The sequence below is a fragment of the Cherax quadricarinatus genome, chromosome 27 (assembly GCF_038502225.1).
Source record: "Cherax quadricarinatus isolate ZL_2023a chromosome 27, ASM3850222v1, whole genome shotgun sequence".
Taxonomy (NCBI): Eukaryota; Metazoa; Arthropoda; class Malacostraca; order Decapoda; family Parastacidae; genus Cherax; species Cherax quadricarinatus.
This window is the reverse complement of record NC_091318.1, coordinates 22,632,369-22,650,876: the sequence shown is the minus strand read 5'-3', so window position 1 is coordinate 22,650,876 and position 18,508 is coordinate 22,632,369. Positions and strand designations below refer to the sequence as shown.

At 40.7% G+C, this 18,508-nt stretch overlaps 1 protein-coding gene across 5 annotated transcripts in view; it reads left to right on the top strand.

Moving 5' to 3' along the window:
* Positions 1–18,277, top strand: part of LOC128691094 (probable methylmalonate-semialdehyde/malonate-semialdehyde dehydrogenase [acylating], mitochondrial) — a 52,010-nt gene extending 33,733 nt beyond the window's left edge. For 2 of the 5 annotated variants that reach the window (XM_053779894.2, XM_053779893.2), the window contains exon 11: positions 4,167–4,412. In XM_053779894.2, the coding sequence (XP_053635869.1) occupies positions 4,167–4,268 (102 nt within the window). In that variant the 3' untranslated portion in view covers positions 4,269–4,412. Of the gene's footprint in view, positions 1–4,166; positions 4,413–4,490; positions 5,158–17,873 lie in introns of those variants that run through there. The other 3 variants (XR_011392484.1, XR_011392485.1, XR_011392483.1) reach the window with 3 other exon arrangements.
* The last annotated feature ends 231 nt before the right edge of the window (positions 18,278–18,508 follow it).

Sequence of the window (18,508 nt, the reverse complement as noted above, 5' to 3'; positions counted from 1 at the left end):
TGACATCACACATCCCTGTCTAAGGCCTACTTTTACTGGGAAATAATCCCCCTCTCGCCTACTCATTCTAACCTGAGCCTCACTATCCTAATATCATTTTTATTTTTTTTTCAACAAGTCGGCCATCTCCCACCAAGGCAGGGTGACCCAAGAAGAAAGAAAATTCCCAAAAAGAAAATACTTTTATCGTCATTCAACACTTTCACCTCACTCACACATAATCACTGTCTTTGCAGAGGTGCCCAGATACAACAGTTTAGAAGCATATGTAAAGATATAAAACATATCCCTCCAAACTGCCAATATCCCAAACCCCTCCTTTAACCCGTAAACGGTCCAAACGTATATATACGTTTTTTCAACATTTGAAAGTATGTAAAAAAGTAGATCTTCTTTTTGTTTTACTACATTTGAAAATGTGTAAAAAACTTTGATCTACTTTTTTTTTTGTTATATTTGAAAATATGTAAACAAAACTTAGATCTACTTTTGTAGCACTACACATGTGAACGTAGATCTGCTTGGACCGTTTACGGGTTAAAGTACAGGTATTGTACTTCTCATTTCCAGTACTTAAGTCCAGCTATATAAAAATAACCGGTTTCCCTGAATCCCTTCACTAAATATTACCCTGCTCACATGCCAACAGCTTGTCAGGTCTCAAAAACCATTCATCTCCATTCACTCCTATTTAACATGCTCACACATGCTTGCTGAAAGTCCAAGCCCCTCACCCACAAAACCTCCTTTACCCCCTTCCTCCAACCTTTTCGAGAATGAACCCTACCCCGCCTTCCTTTCCCTACAAATTTATACACTCTCCAAGTCATTCTACTTTGATTCATTCTCTCTAAATGACCAAACCATCTCAACAACCTCTCTTCAGCCCTCTGATTAATACTTTCAGTAACCCCACACCAGTCGACTAACACCCAGGTACACATTTTATACTGATCGGTGAACAGGGATGGCAGGTGTCTTATGGAAACACGTCCCTAATGTTTTCCAGCGATACCGGAGATTCAAACTCCAGACCTCAGTGTGTGGAACAGCAGAAGGCTAATCTGTCTCTGGTTAATAAAATAGAAATCTGCCTTGCAAAATCGGAATAACACGATTGCTAACAAACAACAGAATGAGTGAGGTTTGAACCCATGACCTGGAGTTTTAGGTCTCACTTTGCCATGAGTTCAAAGCCCACCTGTTCCTTGGTTGCAAATCTGTTTCTGGTTAAGAAAATAGAAAATTGACTATAAAAAAATAGTATCTTGAAGTGTGAAATTATAATCATTATACTCTAAATCGTCTTTCAACAAACCAGCCATATCCTACCGAGGCAGGCTGGCCCAAAAAAGAAAAACAAAAGTTTCTCTATTTAAATTTAGTAATATATGCAGGGAAAGGGGTTACTAACCCCTTCCTCCTGGCATTTTAGTCGCCTCTTACGACTGCAAGAAGGCGTTTGACACAGTTCCACACAAGAGATTGGTGCAAAAACTGGAGGACCAAGCAGGGATAACAGGGTAGGCACTACAATGGATCAGGGAATACTTGTCAGGAAGACAGCAGCGAGTCATGGTACGTGGCGAGGTGTCAGAGTGGGCACCTGTGACCAGCGGGGTCCCACAGGGGTCAGTCCTAGGACCAGTGCTGTTTCTGGTATTTGTGAACGACGTGACGGAAGGAATAGACTCTGAGGTGTCCCTGTTTGCAGATGACGTGAAGTTGATGAGAAGAATTCACTCGATTCAAGACCAGGCAGAACTACAAAGGGATCTGGACAGGCTGCAGACCTGGTCCAGCAATTGGCTCCTGGAGTTCAATCCCACCAAGTGCAAAGTCATGAAGATTGGGGAAGGGTAAAGAAGACTGCAGACTGAGCACAGTCTAGGGGGCCAGAGACTACAAACCTCACTCAAGGAAAAAGATCTTGGGGTGAGTATAACACCAGGCACATCTCCTGAAGCGCACATCAATCAAATAACTGCTGCAGCATATGGGCGCCTAGCAAACCTCAGAACAGCATTCCGACATCTTAATAAGGAATCATTCAGGACCATGTACACCGTGTACGTTAGGCCCATATTGGAGTATGCGGCACCAGTTTGGAACCCACACCTAGCCAAGCACGTAAAGAAACTAGAGAAAGTGCAAAGGTTTGCAGCAAGACTAGTCCCAGAGCTAAGAGGTATGTCCTACGAGGAGTGGTTAAGGGAAATCAACCTGACGACACTGGAGGACAGGAGAGATAGGGGGGACATGATAACGACATACAAAATACTGAGAGGAATTGACAAGGTGGACAAAGACAGGATGTTCCAGAGATTGGACACAGTAACAAGGGGACACAGTTGGAAGTTGAAGACACAGATGAATCACAGGGATGTTAGGAAGTATTTCTTCAGCCACAGAGTAGGCAGTAAGTGGAATAGTTTGGGAAGCGATGTAGTGGAGGCAGGATCCATACATAGCTTTAAGCAGAGGTATGATAAAGCTCACGGTTCAGAGAGAGTGACCTAGTAGCGATCAGTGAAGAGGCGGGGCCAGGAGCTCGGACTCGACCCCCGCAACCTCAACTAGGTGAGTACATGGCTATACAGTAAATGTTGGAATTCAGTTTTAGTTGGCTCCCACTAAATGTTTTTTTAGTTAATTTTTTCTTCACATTTGGATGTTTAGCCCCCTCACACTGGTGTCAAATGCTAGGGTGTTCGGAAGAGGGGTGGGATTAAATTTTGGAGAATCAAATTCAGAATGGGAATTGACACAGTTACTTTTTGCTGATGATACTGTGCTTATGGGAGATTCTAAAGAAAAATTGCAAAGGTTAGTGGATGAGTTTGGGAATGTGTGTAAAGGTAGAAAGTTGAAAGTGAACATAGAAAAGAGTAAGGTGATGAGGGTATCAAATGATTTAGATAAAGAAAAATTGGATATCAAATTGGGGAGGAGGAGTATGGAAGAAGTGAATGTTTTCAGATACTTGGGAGTTGACGTGTCGGCGGATGGATTTTTGAAGGATGAGGTTAATCATAGAATTGATGAGGGAAAAAAGGTGAGTGGTGCATTGAGGTATATGTGGAGTCAAAAAACGTTATCTATGGAGGCAAAGAAGGGAATGTATGAAAGTATAGTAGTACCAACACTCTTATATGGGTGTGAAGCTTGGGTGGTAAATGCAGCAGCGAGGAGATGGTTGGAGGCAGTGGAGATGCCCTGTTTAAGGGCAATGTGTGGTGTAAATATTATGCAGAAAATTTGGAGTGTGGAAATTAGGAAAAGGTGTGGAGTTACTAAAAGTATTAGTCAGAGGGCAGAAGAGGGGTTGTTGAGGTGGTTTGGTCATTTAGAGGGAATGGATCAAAGTAGAATGACATGGAAAGCATATAAATCTATAGGGGAAGGAAGGCGAGGTAGGGGTCGTCCTTGAAAGGGTTGGAGAGAGGGGGGTAAAGGAGGTTTTGTGGGCGAGGGGCTTGGACTTCCAGCAAGCGTGAGTGAGCGTGTTAGATAGGAGTGAATGGAGACGAATGGTACTTGGGACCTGACGATCTGTTGGAGTGTGAGCAGGGCAATATTTAGTGAAGGGATTCAGGGAAACCGGTTATTTTCATATAGTCGGACTTGAGTCCTGGAAATGGGAAGTACAATGCCTGCACTTTAAAGGAGGGGTTTGGGATATTGGCAGTTTGGAGGGATATGTTGTGTATCTTTATACGTATATGCTTCTAAACTGTTGTATTCTGAGCACCTCTGCAAAAACAGTGATAATGTGTGAGTGTGGTGAAAGTGTTGAATGATGATGAAAGTATTTTCTTTTTGGGGATTTTCTTTCTTTTTTGGGTCATCCTGCCTCGGTGGGAGACGGCCGACTTGTTGAAAAAAAAAAAATTGTTAAATTGTAGGATGAAAATGTAATATCTAATATTTTGTGATTGAGAGAACTAAATGTATTGTAAGGTACCAGTTCTAATTTCTGTTACTACATGTATGTATTTGATATATATTGAGCTTGCTTTTAAGACATGTACAATGTAAGCTTGAGCAGATAGCTAAATGTGTTAAGGGTCCATTAAGAAGACACTTGAAAACTGTTTATCTATAATGTTCATATTCAGTTAAGGTTAGCAGTAAAAACTTAAATTCTTGTATATTTTTTTCCTTAGGGTATCAACTTCTACACCCAACTCAAGACTGTGACACAGATGTGGAGAGAAGCTGATGTTACCTCCACTCGGCCTGCTACAGCAATGCCTGTTATGCGCTGAGTTTCTTGCCACCACATTTAGAGAATACTCTGCACATTTTTGGTATTGTCACTTGGTGATAGACCACTAGCATGAGTTGTAGGTATTTCTATGTTTGTAATTGTTTTGCAATGACCAATTCACCAGTAAAATACATGAGCAGTTTTTTAATATCTTATTGCATGCATTCCATATGTACTGTATTTGAAGTACAGTGATACCTCTCATATCCAAACTATGTAGGCTGAGACCAGTTCAGAAACATGGAGTTTCTGGATACGCGAGGAGGAAAAATGCACACCCGTACCATCATATCACCATCGGCAATGGCATTGTAGGTTTAAAAAACGAGTCCAACATCGTCTGGCTGTGGGACCAGACACACTGGGCTTTAATAACAGCCTCCCAGATTTCTGCAACCATTTTAAGTTCAGTGCCACAAACCATCATACTACTACCACGTTGTTGTAGGTACCACTTCATCACGCACTGATCGAATTCCAAGCTCTGTGGCTTCACCATCACTTTTCTTTCGGCACTTTTTCCAGTTTTTCAGGTGGCAGAAAACATCTGAATGGCTGTTTGGATATTTCAGTAATAATTTTAGAATTTTGCACTTTCCCAGGGCCTGTTCGGATAATGGCAGGCCGGGTGTGCGAGGTAACACTGTACTGTGATTGATGAATACTTTCATTGAAAAAAATCATGCATCTGCCAAAGAAAGATATTTTATTCATTGGTGAAAGAAATTGAGTAAGCCTCATTTGAAAACAAGCACACATTTTAACATTTTATACTTGTTATCTTATCTCCTGTATACTTAACACATACCCTGGTAAATATAGTAACTATATAGCTGAACTGTATTAGTAGTGTTATTTTAAGTTAAAATAAATATGCTTGAAATTAACCATGATCTTGAGACCATTCTTAGATTTGAGTTTATCTGTTCAAGGCTTACGTGTTTGAGCAATAGAAGTGATGTGGTGATGCTGGATGATGCAGGGTTGTAAATTTCTTTCACTTGTAAGGTAAAGTGAGTGATTGCTGAACAGCTAAGAAATATATAACTGTTAATTCCTTCCGGAGGTTGAGTTTAGATTAAAAAATTCTGCCAGGGAAGGGCTTTGGGATTATGGCAACATCATGATGTAAGCAGTAATGTAGTCCTAGAAAGTGAGTTCCTGTTGGTGTGAGTTCAAGTGTGATGTGAAGGCTTTTTTTTTTTTTATTAAGCTGGTTCAGGCTGTACAGGCTATTAACTAATAGTAAACTGCCATTGCTTTAACTAAGGTATACTGCCATTGCCTTAAAATGTGACCCACAATACTTGACCAACTTGTGGGAACCCATTTGTTGCTGGGTGAACAGGAGTGATTAAAGAAGTGACTGAAGGACTGATCTGAGGTCCTTTGGTTGTGGACTGAGCTACAACTTAAACCTCAGTGACTTCATGGGCCACATGTATAAATATTTCTTTGGGTAGTTGCAGGCCCATTTGGCTTGCAGTTATTAGTATGATTGTGTTTAACATTGCTAAAAATTCTAAGTGACTTCTTTAGGTCATAGTGCTTTGTTAATTTTACATACTTTCCTTACCTCATTGCCAAAACTGTCCCTTCAAGACGATGCCTTAATGCCTTGGGCTCTTTATCCCAAAAATTAGGCCTACCCTACCCTTAGATCAAACTTTATTATCTTCCATTCTCTAGGCGTTGAATGATCCCTGTGGGTTTAGCATCTCCCTATGAATATAATACTAATTAGCCAAGGTTCTGACACAATGAATATCATGTGGGGCTGTAACACCTCCAGAGCCCAGTGTGAATGCCACAAGCACTCTTGTGAACCTGTTAAGTCCGAGTTCAGGTGTGTGTTTTTCTGAGATGCTGTTGAGTGGTGTTTTCTTCGCCAGGAAACCAGGCACTCTCTCCTGGCACAGGTCATTACCGAATGATGACCCATTCAGTTGTTAAGCATCCACAGGCCTACCAGAGCTAGACTCTTGCAATCCATTTAAAAAAACAAAGGATCACCTCAAATGTTAGGTGGTTCCAGACAGAAGATGCACTATTGGGATTTTTACATAGTAATACTTACGGAGGGATTGAAGAAAATGAATTTAGTGAACTTTTATTTTGGAGGTGGGGAACCACATTGTATGTTGAAAGTCAAATTAGTATGTTGTGCAGAGGCAACACCAGGATTTTACTGGGGGGTTATGGAGTGATAGCGCACAGAATGAGGTCCACGGGCATTACGGGGAAGGTAGGCAGATGGATTTTCGGGTTCCTAACACACAGAACACAAAAAGTAGTAGGGAACAGGGCAAGATCCAGCATCAGTGAGGTCAAAAGCTAAATGCTCTAAGACACTCTCCTGGCACCTCTGCTGTTTCTTATTCTCATAGCAAATATAGATAAAAACACCCGGCACACTTTTGTATCATCATTTGCAGATAACACTAAAATAAGCATGAAAGTCGCTACGGTAGAGGACACTGAAAAAGTACAGGAAGACATAAGCAGGGTTTTCCAGTGGGAAGTGGAGAACAGCATGGTATTCAATGGTGATAAGTTCCAGCTGCTTAGGTATGGAAAGACTGAAGAACTCAAAAGAAACACTACAGTGGACCCTCCCTTTTCGTCGATCTTCATTATCGCCGATTTCCGTTTTCTTTGACTTTTTCGTCGATATTTTGGTTCCGTTTTTGTCAATTTCCTCCATTTTCGTCGATCATATGGAACCTGTCCAGTGCCCATCGTGCAGACAAAGTTGCCTCCCACACGCATTCTCAAGCTATGTTGCGTTGTGTCTCGGTGAGTGAGCATATCCTGCCAGGTCATACGAAACATTTCATAATAATCCATTTTTTTGGCACTTGTTTATTGTCTGTGACTGCTAAATAAGCCACCATGGCCCCAAAGAAAGCTCCTAGTGCCAGTTCTTTGGTAAGGAAAGTGAGGAACACCGTAGAAATGAAAAAAGAAATCTTTCAAAAATATGACAGTGGCATACGCATTGCTGAACTCAGCAGGCTGTACGAGAAGGCGTCATCAACGATCAGCTCCATTGGGGCAAAGAGAAAAAAATCATGGAAGCTGATGTTATGAAAAGGGTGAATGCAAAAACCAAACAGAGATCCCAAACAATTGAAGTGGAGAAATTGTTGTTGGTGTGGCTCAGAGAGAAAGAGTTAGCAGATTTTGTTGTACAGTCCATAATTTGTGAAAAGCAAGGCAGTTGCATGGCTATCTCATAAAGAATCTGCCTGAAATGAGTGCTGATGTTGATGAATTTAAGGCCAGCAAAGGCTGGTTTGAAAAATTCAAGAAGCACAGTGGCGTACAAAGTGTTGTAAGGCATGGTGAAGGTGCCAGTTCTGATAAGCGGCTGAAAAATTTGTGCGGGAATTCTGAGGTTATGTAGAGGCTGAAAAATACCAACCCCAACAAGTGTTTTGGAAGAAAATGCCAAAGAGGACCTACATCACACAGGAGGAAATGGCACTCCAAAGACACAAGCCTATGAAAGACAGGCTCTCTTGTTATGTGGTAATGTTAGTTGGAATTTCAAAGTGAAGCCTTTACTCGTGTATCACTCTGAAAATCCCAGAGTGTTCAAGAAAAACAATGTTGCCAAGAGTAAATTGTGTGTGTTGAAGACTAACAGTAGGGCATGGGTCACTAGGGAAATTTTCCTGGGATGGTTCAATGAAGTGTTTGGCCCGCGTGTGAAGAAATACCTCCTGGATAATAAATGCCACTCAAGTGCCTCCTGCTAATGGACAGTGCTCCTGCTCATCATCCAGATTAGGAAGACCAATTGTCTAAGGAACTCAGTTTTGTAATGGTGAAGTTCTTGCTTCCTAACACCACTCCTCTCATCCAGCCCATTGACCAGCAGATCATTGCAAACTTCAAAAAACTACACACCAAAGCAATGTTTCAAAGGTGCTTTAACATAACCCTAAGACCCAAAGAGAGCTCTGGAAGAATCACTTCAATATCTTCCACTGCATAAGCCTTATAGATAAGGCTTGGCAGGGAGTGACTTCCAGGACGATGAACTCTGCTTGGGAAAAATTGTGGCCAGATTGTGTCCAAAGGAAGGATTTTGAAGGGTTTGAGGCTGACCCTGTTGACCCTACACCTGTTGTGCAATCAATTGTGGCATTGGGGAATTCCATGGGGCTGGATGTGAGTGGTGAGGATGTGGAAGAGTTGGTGGAGGGCCACAATGAAGAGCTAACCACTGATGAGCTGAAAGAGCTTTATCTGCAACAGCAACAGACCACAGCTCAGGAAATTGCTTCAGAGGAGGAGGAAGAGAGATGGAGGAAGGTGCTTTCTTCAAAGATAAAGGAGATTTGTGTAATGTGAACTAAAGTGCATTCATTTGTGAAGGAACATCACCCTGAGAAAGCTGTTGCAATCCATGTTGGCAACTTTTATAATGACAATGTCATGTCCCATTTTAGGCAAATATTAAAGAGATGCCAGGAACAGACCTGGACCAATTTTTTGTGCAACAGGGGTCCAGTGACTCTCAAGCTGGTCCTAGTGGCATTGAAAAAACAGGAAAGTGACCCCAGAGTCCTTATGGAGGGGATTCCCCTTCCAAAGAATAACCTCTTCCTTCTTCCCTCACCCCTCTTCCCTCACCCCTCTTCCCTCTCCCCTCACCCCTCTTCCCTCTCCCCTCTTCCCTCTTCCATGTCTTCTATCCTTCAACAACAGTTATCAATAAAGGTAAGTGTCATGTTGAATGTTCATTCTTTTGTGCGTGTAAATATATCTTTAAGGTAAAAAAAATTTTTTGTTAATACTTCTGGGCATCTGGAATGGATTAATTGGATTTATGGGGAAAATGGTTTCCGTTTTTGCTGATTTCAGTTTTCGCCGATCACTCTGGAACAGATTAAACACGAAAACCGAGGGTCCACTGTATATACAAAACTCAAGAGTCACCAAATAGAATGTAAGGAACACGCAAAAGACCTGGAAATAATTATGTCAGCTGATCTTTCTTTTAAAGATCACAAAGATCACAACAGCCAGGAAAATGACGGGGTGGGTACTGAGAACTTTCAAAACAAGGGAAAGAATGCTGATGGTGAGACTCTTCAAATCACTAGTGCTCCCTCACTTGGAATATTGCACAATGCTGACGGCCCCTTTCAAAGCAGGAGAAATATCACAGCTGGAACAAATACAGATATCATTTACAGCTCACATTGAGCCAGTAAAGTACCTAAACTACTGGGAATGCCTTCAAGTCTTGAACATGTACTCATTGGAGCAGAGGAGAGAGATACATGATAAAATACATGGAAAGTACTTGAGGGCCTGGTCCCAAATCTGCACACTGCCATAACAACATACTGGAGTGAGAGATATGGGAGGAAGTGTAAAATGAACCCAGTGAGGAGCAGGGGTGCAGTGGGGACAATGAAAGAAAACTGTATCAACATCCGGGGTCCCAGACTATTCAACATCTTACCAGAAGATATCAGAAACACAGCTAGGACAAGTGTAGAAGCCTTCAAGAGGAAACTGGACAAGTATTTTCACCAGGTGCCAGATCAGCCAGGCTGTGATGGATATGTGGGGCAGCGGGCCTCCAGCGGCAACAGCCTGGTTGATCAGGCAAGCACCAGACGAGCCTGGCCCATGGCCGGGCTCAGAGAGTAGATTAACTCTCAAAACTCTTCAAAGGTATATCAAAGGCTAGCTGGTTGGATGGGGAGACTAGTGTGACTTGCATTTGCAGGGCATGCTCACTGGTTTTACTTAGATTGTATATTACATATCAGTTAAAATAATAATTTTTTTTTTAAGTTCTTTTTATTCACACTTTATAAATGTGAAGAAACAGCATTTCTATAAAAGAATATGAAGAATTACATAAAATTGTATCAATATATAATTTGCCATCAAATTAATGACCTTATTAATGTAATGCTATTCAGGCAGATGATGATGATGATAAAATAAAATTAAGCACTAAACCCAAAAGGGTAGTTATAGAGGAGCATAATTCATTCTAATCTCAACTGAGAGACTCGGGGTAACAGAAAAGTTATAGCAGTGTGACTTTTGTTACTATTGAAAGCAAAAGTATCAGTAATACCGTCAGCGTTCAGACTCTTGGCTCTCTTCAAAAATTTTTGTACAACTACAATATCACTTGTTCTTCTATCACTACTGCTGCTCCTCGAGTAGGTTATTGTCAGTCGCAGACAGGAAAAACTGCATTCACATAACTGGTAAAATCACACTGATGCACCCTAGCTTACACAGCTGTATAAAAGCATCACAGTATGGCTTGAGCATAGTAGCAAATTCAAGTGGAGTTGGCAGTATAACCTTGTTTTTTCTTTTAAGAGGACATCACACTTAATGAAGCTCAACACTGAAATTTTCCTCTTTGACACCATAGTTAAATGCCATCTTCAGAATACAAGATATCTCCAGGAATGAAGCATCTTGAGGATTCAGTGCTGATAATCCCTTTAGTATGCTACAGTAGTTGTTTGAAAATCCTGTTTAATTAGTTGACTAACCTGTTCTTGACAGGAAAGTAAGCATTTGTGCAGAATTCATGAGATTCGTTTTCTGACAATGTCCAAGTTGAGAATCAATAAAAAACTTCCATCAGTGACATGACTAAGAGCGTTGTTGCACCTTGTTGCACATCAATGCCAGGCACTTCATTCAAATGAACTGCATCTTGCCAGATGCCCTGCCATAAATTTTCACAGCATTTTTCCTTAAGTTCATGTAGGACTGACTTAAGATACCCAGGAGAAGCCAGCTAAATGTGAGGGGACTGAAGGTGGTCAGACAATCAAGTGATTTGTGGTAAAGTTTTCATCATTGTGAGAGTGATTATGATTGACATATGAATGAGACTTGATAGGATCCTTACTTCTGTTACCCTTTGTGCATTTAATGTTTTCATGATGTCTGGCAGGATTGCAGAAATTGCAGGTACTGTAATGTTAATCTGACTGCAGAACATGGTGTCTTGACCATCTTGTATTAAATAGCCAGATGGGTAGTGTAATAACAGCTTATACCAACAGTATGTATATAAGAATAGCGAGTGGGGTAATATAATGGTAGAGTATACTGATAATATGTAAATAAGACACAATGCTGGTCATGGTATTTTATATTGAAAATGTTTCATCCACCAAGGACTATCACTTCACACAGAGAACAAGACGTGGGTATTTATAGAGGTTGGAGAGATGTTCTGAGGTGAAAGAAAGATGTTGTAAAGTTGCATGTGAATAGCCAGCCATGTAAGTGAGGTTAGGTAATAAACTAGATGCAAGGATATACAGTACCGACTAATAAAGGTATGCAGGTTAGCTGATCACAGCTAACCTGTTGCTAGAATTACCAACTGTGTTAAGTAAAAGGACACATATTTAACTAATAACGTATTATCTTGGAGCAATGTTTCACTCTCCAGGAGCTTGGTCAAGCTTAAAGCTTCTGAAGAGCAAAACGTTGCCTCAGTAAAAAGTCTCATTAGTTGCATATATATCCTGTTACTAACAATACATCTGGAGGCTTCTGCAGTGCTCCTACATTCTTAAGCTATGTGAACATGTGGTATCAGCAGCGATTTATATGTATTTGAGAATAAGTTGAATAACTGAAGATTTTCATCACAGAAGAGGGTTTTAGTAGCTAAAGGAAATTATACAGGTGCTTTGGTAGTTTTGAAGGAAGTTATGCAGGTGCCTTGGGAGGGTTGAAGGAAATTATGCAGGTGCTTTTGGAGGAGGGGACTGAGGGGACTGGTGCATCCCCCAGCATCCCTGTGATATTGTCACTGATGTATATTGGTAAACCTGTTCTCATTTTTGAATGATCCTACCTTAGGTTGAAATGGGTGATGTGATTTTTTTATGTACTGTATTCAAGAGATGATGATATGAAATTATGAAATGAAAGTTTAGATTTACTCACTCTCTCTCTTCTGTCTGTTCTCTTCCTGTTTTCCTCTTGCCTGTCTTTCTCTCTTTCTTTTTGTCATCTCTCATTTTTCTTTCTCTCTCCATTTCTCCTTTTCTTTTTCTCTTATCCTTTTTCTTTGTCACCCCTTTCCCTTATGTCTCTCTGTCTCTGTCATTGACTTCCACCTCACTTCCTCTACCATCCATCTCTATCCTGTTCATTCTAATTTTTCTCACCTCCCTTCCCTCACTCATTCCCCTCCCCTCCCCTCTCTACTCCCTTCTCCCTCCCATCACTCCTCCTCCTTCCCACTCTCACTCCCCCTCCTCTCCCTCACCCCCTACTTCCTCTCTCTGCATTCGTGCACTTACAAATATTCTATCTCAATCCACAGCAGGATTTGTACCTGCAAACTCGGCATCAGAGTACTCGGTACTTTACCACACAGCCTGACTGCGTAACTCTGATGCCGAGTTTACAGGTTCGAATCCTGCTGTGGACTGAGAGTGAATGTTTAAATTTCGCCTGTTTGCGAATTGTTAAGCATTTATGCACTTGTATAACAACCAGGAGAGGATTGATCAGAATCCTCCATATAACTGTCACAGTGGGTAACTGGTGTAAACAACCCAGCATCTGCCACAGTGGGTAACTGGTGTAAACAATCCAGCATGTCACAGTGGGTAACTGGTGTAAACAACCCAGCATCTGCCACAGTGGGTAACTGGTGTAAACAACCCAGCATCTGCCACAGTGGGTAACTGGTGTAAACAATCCAGCATCTGCCACAGTGGGTAACTGGTGTAAACAACCCAGCATCTGCAACAGTGGGTAACTGGTGTAAACAATCCAGCATGTCACAGTGGGTAACGTGTAAACAATCCAGCATGTCACAGTGGGTAACTGGTGTAAATAACCCAGCATGTCACAGTGGGTAACGTGTAAACAACCCAGCATGTCACAGTGGGTAACTGGTGTATACACAATACACATAGAAACTGGTGTAGACCTAGCATTAGTCAGTGGGTAACCGGTGTAAACAACCCAGCTTTTGTAGCAGTGGGTAACCGGTGTAAACCCAGTTTTTGTAGCAGTGAGTAACCGGTGTCAACAACCCAGCATTTGTAGCAAAGGACAACCGTTGTTAGGTAAGACACATATGCAACAGTTAGGTATCTTTATTTTGAAACGTTTCGCCTACACAGTAGGCTTCTTCAGTCGAGTACAGAAAAGTTGATAGAAGCAGAAGATACTTGAAGACGATGTAATCAGTCCATCACCCTTAAAGTTTTGAGGTGGTCAGTCCCTCAGTCTGGAGAGCATTGATCCATAGAATGAAACAATATGTTTCATTCTATGGAACAATGCTCTCCAGACTGAGGGACTGACCACCTCAAAACTTTAAGGGTGATGGACTGATTACATCGTCTTCAAGTATCTTCTGCTTCTATCAACTTTTCTGTACTCGACTGAAGAAGCCTACTGTGTAGGCGAAACGTTTCAAAATAAAGATACCTAACTGTTGCATATGTGTCTTACCTAACAACCTGTCGGTATTTTATACCATTTTAATGTTCAAAGGACAACCGGTTTCAACCCAGCGTTTGTAGCAGTGGGTAACCGGTGTGAACAACCCGGCATATAAAATTAGTTAGACAATTCAGACAAACAGAATGCTAATTGAATTTAGTTTAAAAAAATACCTCAAAAATTTAGTTGGTTAGTGAAACTATAATTTCTGTACTGTGAAGTTAAATTACGCATTGCTGGTTCATGGAGTATGGAATTGTACATTGATGTTTGTCGGGGAAGCCTCGTGTGGTGGAGCGGTATGTGGGTCTCTAGTTTCTAAGGAAGAAGGGAATAAATATAATTTTTCTTTCTCTTTAACACTGTTTGTATAATGGCTTATTTGAATAGGTGTATGGTATTGTATTCTGTTCGTGATATTAAATTTTTTTTTTTTAGCTTAGTGCGATAATATTTGTTTTTGCTTGTGCTAATAGTTTTTGTTGTCGTAACATAGGTTTGCGGTGTGTCAGTTTGTATTTGACGAACAAGATAGAGATACACTATAGAATAATGAAGGTTTGTACTTAGTTTTTAATGCCAAGAGTGCTGGGTGATTATAAGTCTAAACGTCCTTCAAATTTCTCGCCTCCCATCCTGTATTACACTTGTCACAAACCAGAAACTATATAAATCCAAATACAATACCATACAAGAATTTACTAAGGAAACTTTTCTTCCATCGTTTCAGAAAACCATACCGTTAATGCAAATTTGATTTGAATTCTTAGCAAAAATTTATTTATTACACTAATTTTATCTTCTTTAGCACACGACCCCTCGCTATTACTACCTGAAATTAGCACCATGTAGCACCGTATCACAATTTTAATATAATCCCTTCATAATGGGTGCTGTGAGTCTTGTAAAGGACTCTTGATCAAAGGAATTGAAACTGCCCTCTCCCTGGATTAAATTTAAATACCCCTCATTCCTAGGTACTGTATGACACTTGTGGGGTTAGTGCTTCCCCAGTAATGAAATAAAAGCATTGGCATTTATTTTTTTTTCTAAATGCTTACCTGCAATTTACCTGGAGAGGGTTTCGGGGGTCAACGCCCCCGCGGCTGGGTCAGACCAGGCCTCGATTACGGTATCTGAATGCTCCTGCTCCAACAAATTTCTCAGATGGTGTGACTACACCTATCTGGAAACAAAAAATATTTTAAATAGAAAGACGTCTCTCTAATTTCTTTCACTAGCATGCAAACATCATCAAAAGCAACAGCAGTAATAAATATTTTCAGGGAAGGGGAGTGAAATCAGTTGTCATGTTTTTTCATAAGATAAATTTCGTGTTAAGTGTACTAGTGCACTGTTATATCCCCTCGTTACTTTTATATGCAGCGCTGTATTGCTAGTGTTGAGGGGCTCTTGATCTAGGGAATTGGATCTGTGCTCCAGTTCCCTGAATTAAGCCTGAATGCCTTCCATCCCCCCATAGGCGCTGTATAATCCTACGGGTTTAGTGCTTCCCCCTTGATTATAATAATAATGCTAGTGTTGAGCTGACCACAGCTAGGCAGAACAATAGACAAATTAATGTGAACATCATAATTACCACATAAGAGAGGATATACTATTATTACATTCGTGGGGAAGTGCTAGACCTGAAAGGGTCGTATATAGCACTTGAGGATGAGAGGCAATCAGGTTTGCTCCATAGAGAGGAAATCTCGAATTCCTTAGATCAGTAGCCCTTTACTGGCATCGAGCCACCCTCTCATGAATGGAAATTAACTACATATTCTCACCCTACAAGAACTAAAAAATCTGTGAATTAATTTGGGCTCCTTTTTGAAAACGGACCCAGGTATTCGAGTTACTGCTACATATCTTTGAAGGGATCTCTTGATGCTGGTAAAGAGCTCTTGATCCAAGAAACTGGAACTACTGCTACCCCTTTCTCATATATCTGATTATATTTTATAATACATGCACTTTATGGCCCCTACGAGTTTCTCCCCTATGATACAATACCCTTGTGGGTTTAGCGTTTAGTTATGATTATAATAATATGAATGCAGTAATCAACCCCCCACAGGCTTAAAAACCACCATACTACGAACTTCACTTTTTTTTTAATTAAAAAAATGTAACATACATGAATTGTTCTTAAAAAATCCAGTTTAAATATTGCCAGTATATTCGCTCCATAAACTCCCAAAACATTTTTTGGATTTCCATCATGGTGTTTGTCTCACTTTCAACATTTTATTGAAGTCTTCCCCCATGTCCCTATATCTGTCGGTGGAATGTTGATGGCATTCTGTCACGGGATTTTTTTTTTACCCGGCAAATTGACTGAGTCATTGGAAATAAATGTGTGCGAGTGGAAAGTGTCGTAGTAACCGCTGGGTATTGGGTCGGTTTCTTCTTCTGTGGTTTTAACCTTTCAAGGAATTTGCTTACTATTGGTTATGGGCTCGTGATCCAAGGAAGCAGAGCTGTACTACCCTTCGCTGGATCAAGTTTGAGTACCTCCCATTTCCCCCTGGAGTAATCTTTCCTCTTCATAGATCAAACCTGATTGCCCTCCCATTCCCCAAGTGTTGTAAGACCCCTATAGGTTTAGCGCTTCCCCAGAATTGTAATTATTATATACTTATTGTACTTTATACCTAAAAATCATTAATGTGTATAAGCTTTACAATAATGTGTATACGCTTTACTATACAATAATGTAGCGCTGTATAGTCCTTGTGGCTTAGCGCTTCTTTTTGATTATAATAATAATAATATACAATAATGTGTATTCTCTTTACAATAATGTGTATTCTCTTTACAATAATGTGTATTCTCTTTACTGTACAATAATGTGTATTCTCTTTACTGTACAATAATGTGTATATACTTGCCTCTCCATAACACCGCACATTAGGTAACATTCACGCACCTCACCACTGACTACCATAATTATTCTCTCATTCAATGCTGAATAATCCGGGTGAGTTAAACAGTCTTTTATGAATAATATAATATTCTTCCTTCCTTGAAAGGAGGTACCTTGATGCTGATTAGAGGCTCTTGATCAAAGGAAATGGACTCATTCTCCCCTTTCGTTGGATCGGACCTTAATACTTGTTTCCCTGGTGTTATTTGACCCTTAAAAGTTATAAATAAATTAATAGTTTCTGCTCACATCTTGCCATGAAGCTGAGTCATACGTAATGTGAGGAGATTCCATAGCTTGTGCTTGAGAATATAAATAAGGATATTTACTTAGTCAAAACTACCGCACTGCATAACATAGTGGGTTTAGTGTTTTCCGTGAAAATAAAAATCTTTGGTGCCGCCCCTGTTAAAAGGACTTAGTAGCTTAAGCCTCCCCAGAAATATTCCCTTAACTCTCCCAAAGCCCAGCTAATAAAAATAATAATACTGTTTCTAAACAGTCTCCTATCACCCCCTTTCCCCTTCCTTTTTCCCTTCCAACCAGACAGCCACCTCAATCCCAGTACAGAAATTCTGGTGCCTCCCCTGTGTTTCACCTGTATTTCTCACACATCATACCCCTCCATTCTTTTTCCTTTTTTCTCCAACAAACATTAATTATACACAGTCCTCTCCTACCCCATCCTCACTTAATTTACACCTGCTCTTTCTTCCATCCCATCAATCTACCACTACACATCCCTCACTGCCACTTGTCAGTGTCCTTGTTATGCATGTTTCCCTCCAAGTGAGGTAGGTGCCTTGATGCTTGTAAAGGGCTCTTGATCGGAGGAATTAAAGCTACCCCCACCTTTCTTTGACAATATCTAATTGTTTCTCATTCTCCTGGCACTTTAATCCTAATTCCTGCGTCCCTAGTCCACATAGCACTATCGCGCCACCTACCCAATGAGTCACGTGGTATACATATACACCGAGAGGTATCTATAGTAACACTAGGTTAAAAAACCCAGGATAACTCCAAGATAAACAATGGCCTGTTCTTCTTACCCTACATATTTTTTCTCTTCCCCCAAGAGGATGTTTTATCTCCGGTTAAAGAGCTTTAGAAATAAAGAATAATAGCTGCTCTTTTTCTTGGTTTATTTTTGGTTTATCTCCACTAGTTTTCTTTGATCACTTTCACCAGGATGCGGCCCACAACAGTCTTGCCTATTAAATGCTTGGTGAACAGGGGCAGCAGGTGCAAGGAAACGTGTGTTAACATTTCCCATTGTGTCAAGGTTAGAACCCTGGCCGGGACCAGGAAGCACCACACACTACTTGATGAGATGAGCACAGCGGCGGCCAGCCTCCGTGACAGCCTCAACCACCACATCTGGGAGCTTTGGCCATTATCATATAAGCTCGGCTGATAAGATTATGATGTCATAATCAGGATAAGAGCCTCGGTGTCTCTGCCTGCGCAGAATACGCTCACTGTTGCTACATCACGTCCAGGGTTCTTAGCTCACATAAGTCAACTCAGAAGCATAAAAATACATAAGACAGAAGTTTCTCTCAATCCTGTAAAATAAATTTTGTAAAAGGCTTGCTCTGATGTTTACATTTATATTTCCTCTAGGGAGCCCCTCCTTGATGACGGTGAGTGGTGATTGACCTAAGAAATAGGATCTGTGCTCCTCTTTGACAGAACCTGAATGTGCCTCATTTCCCAAGGCGCTGCATGAGCGTTCCGCAATGAAATAGTCACCAGAATTATATAAAAAAAAATATTTGCTGGCAGAAAGTTTAGATTTACTGCTCTCTACGTAGTAAATTATA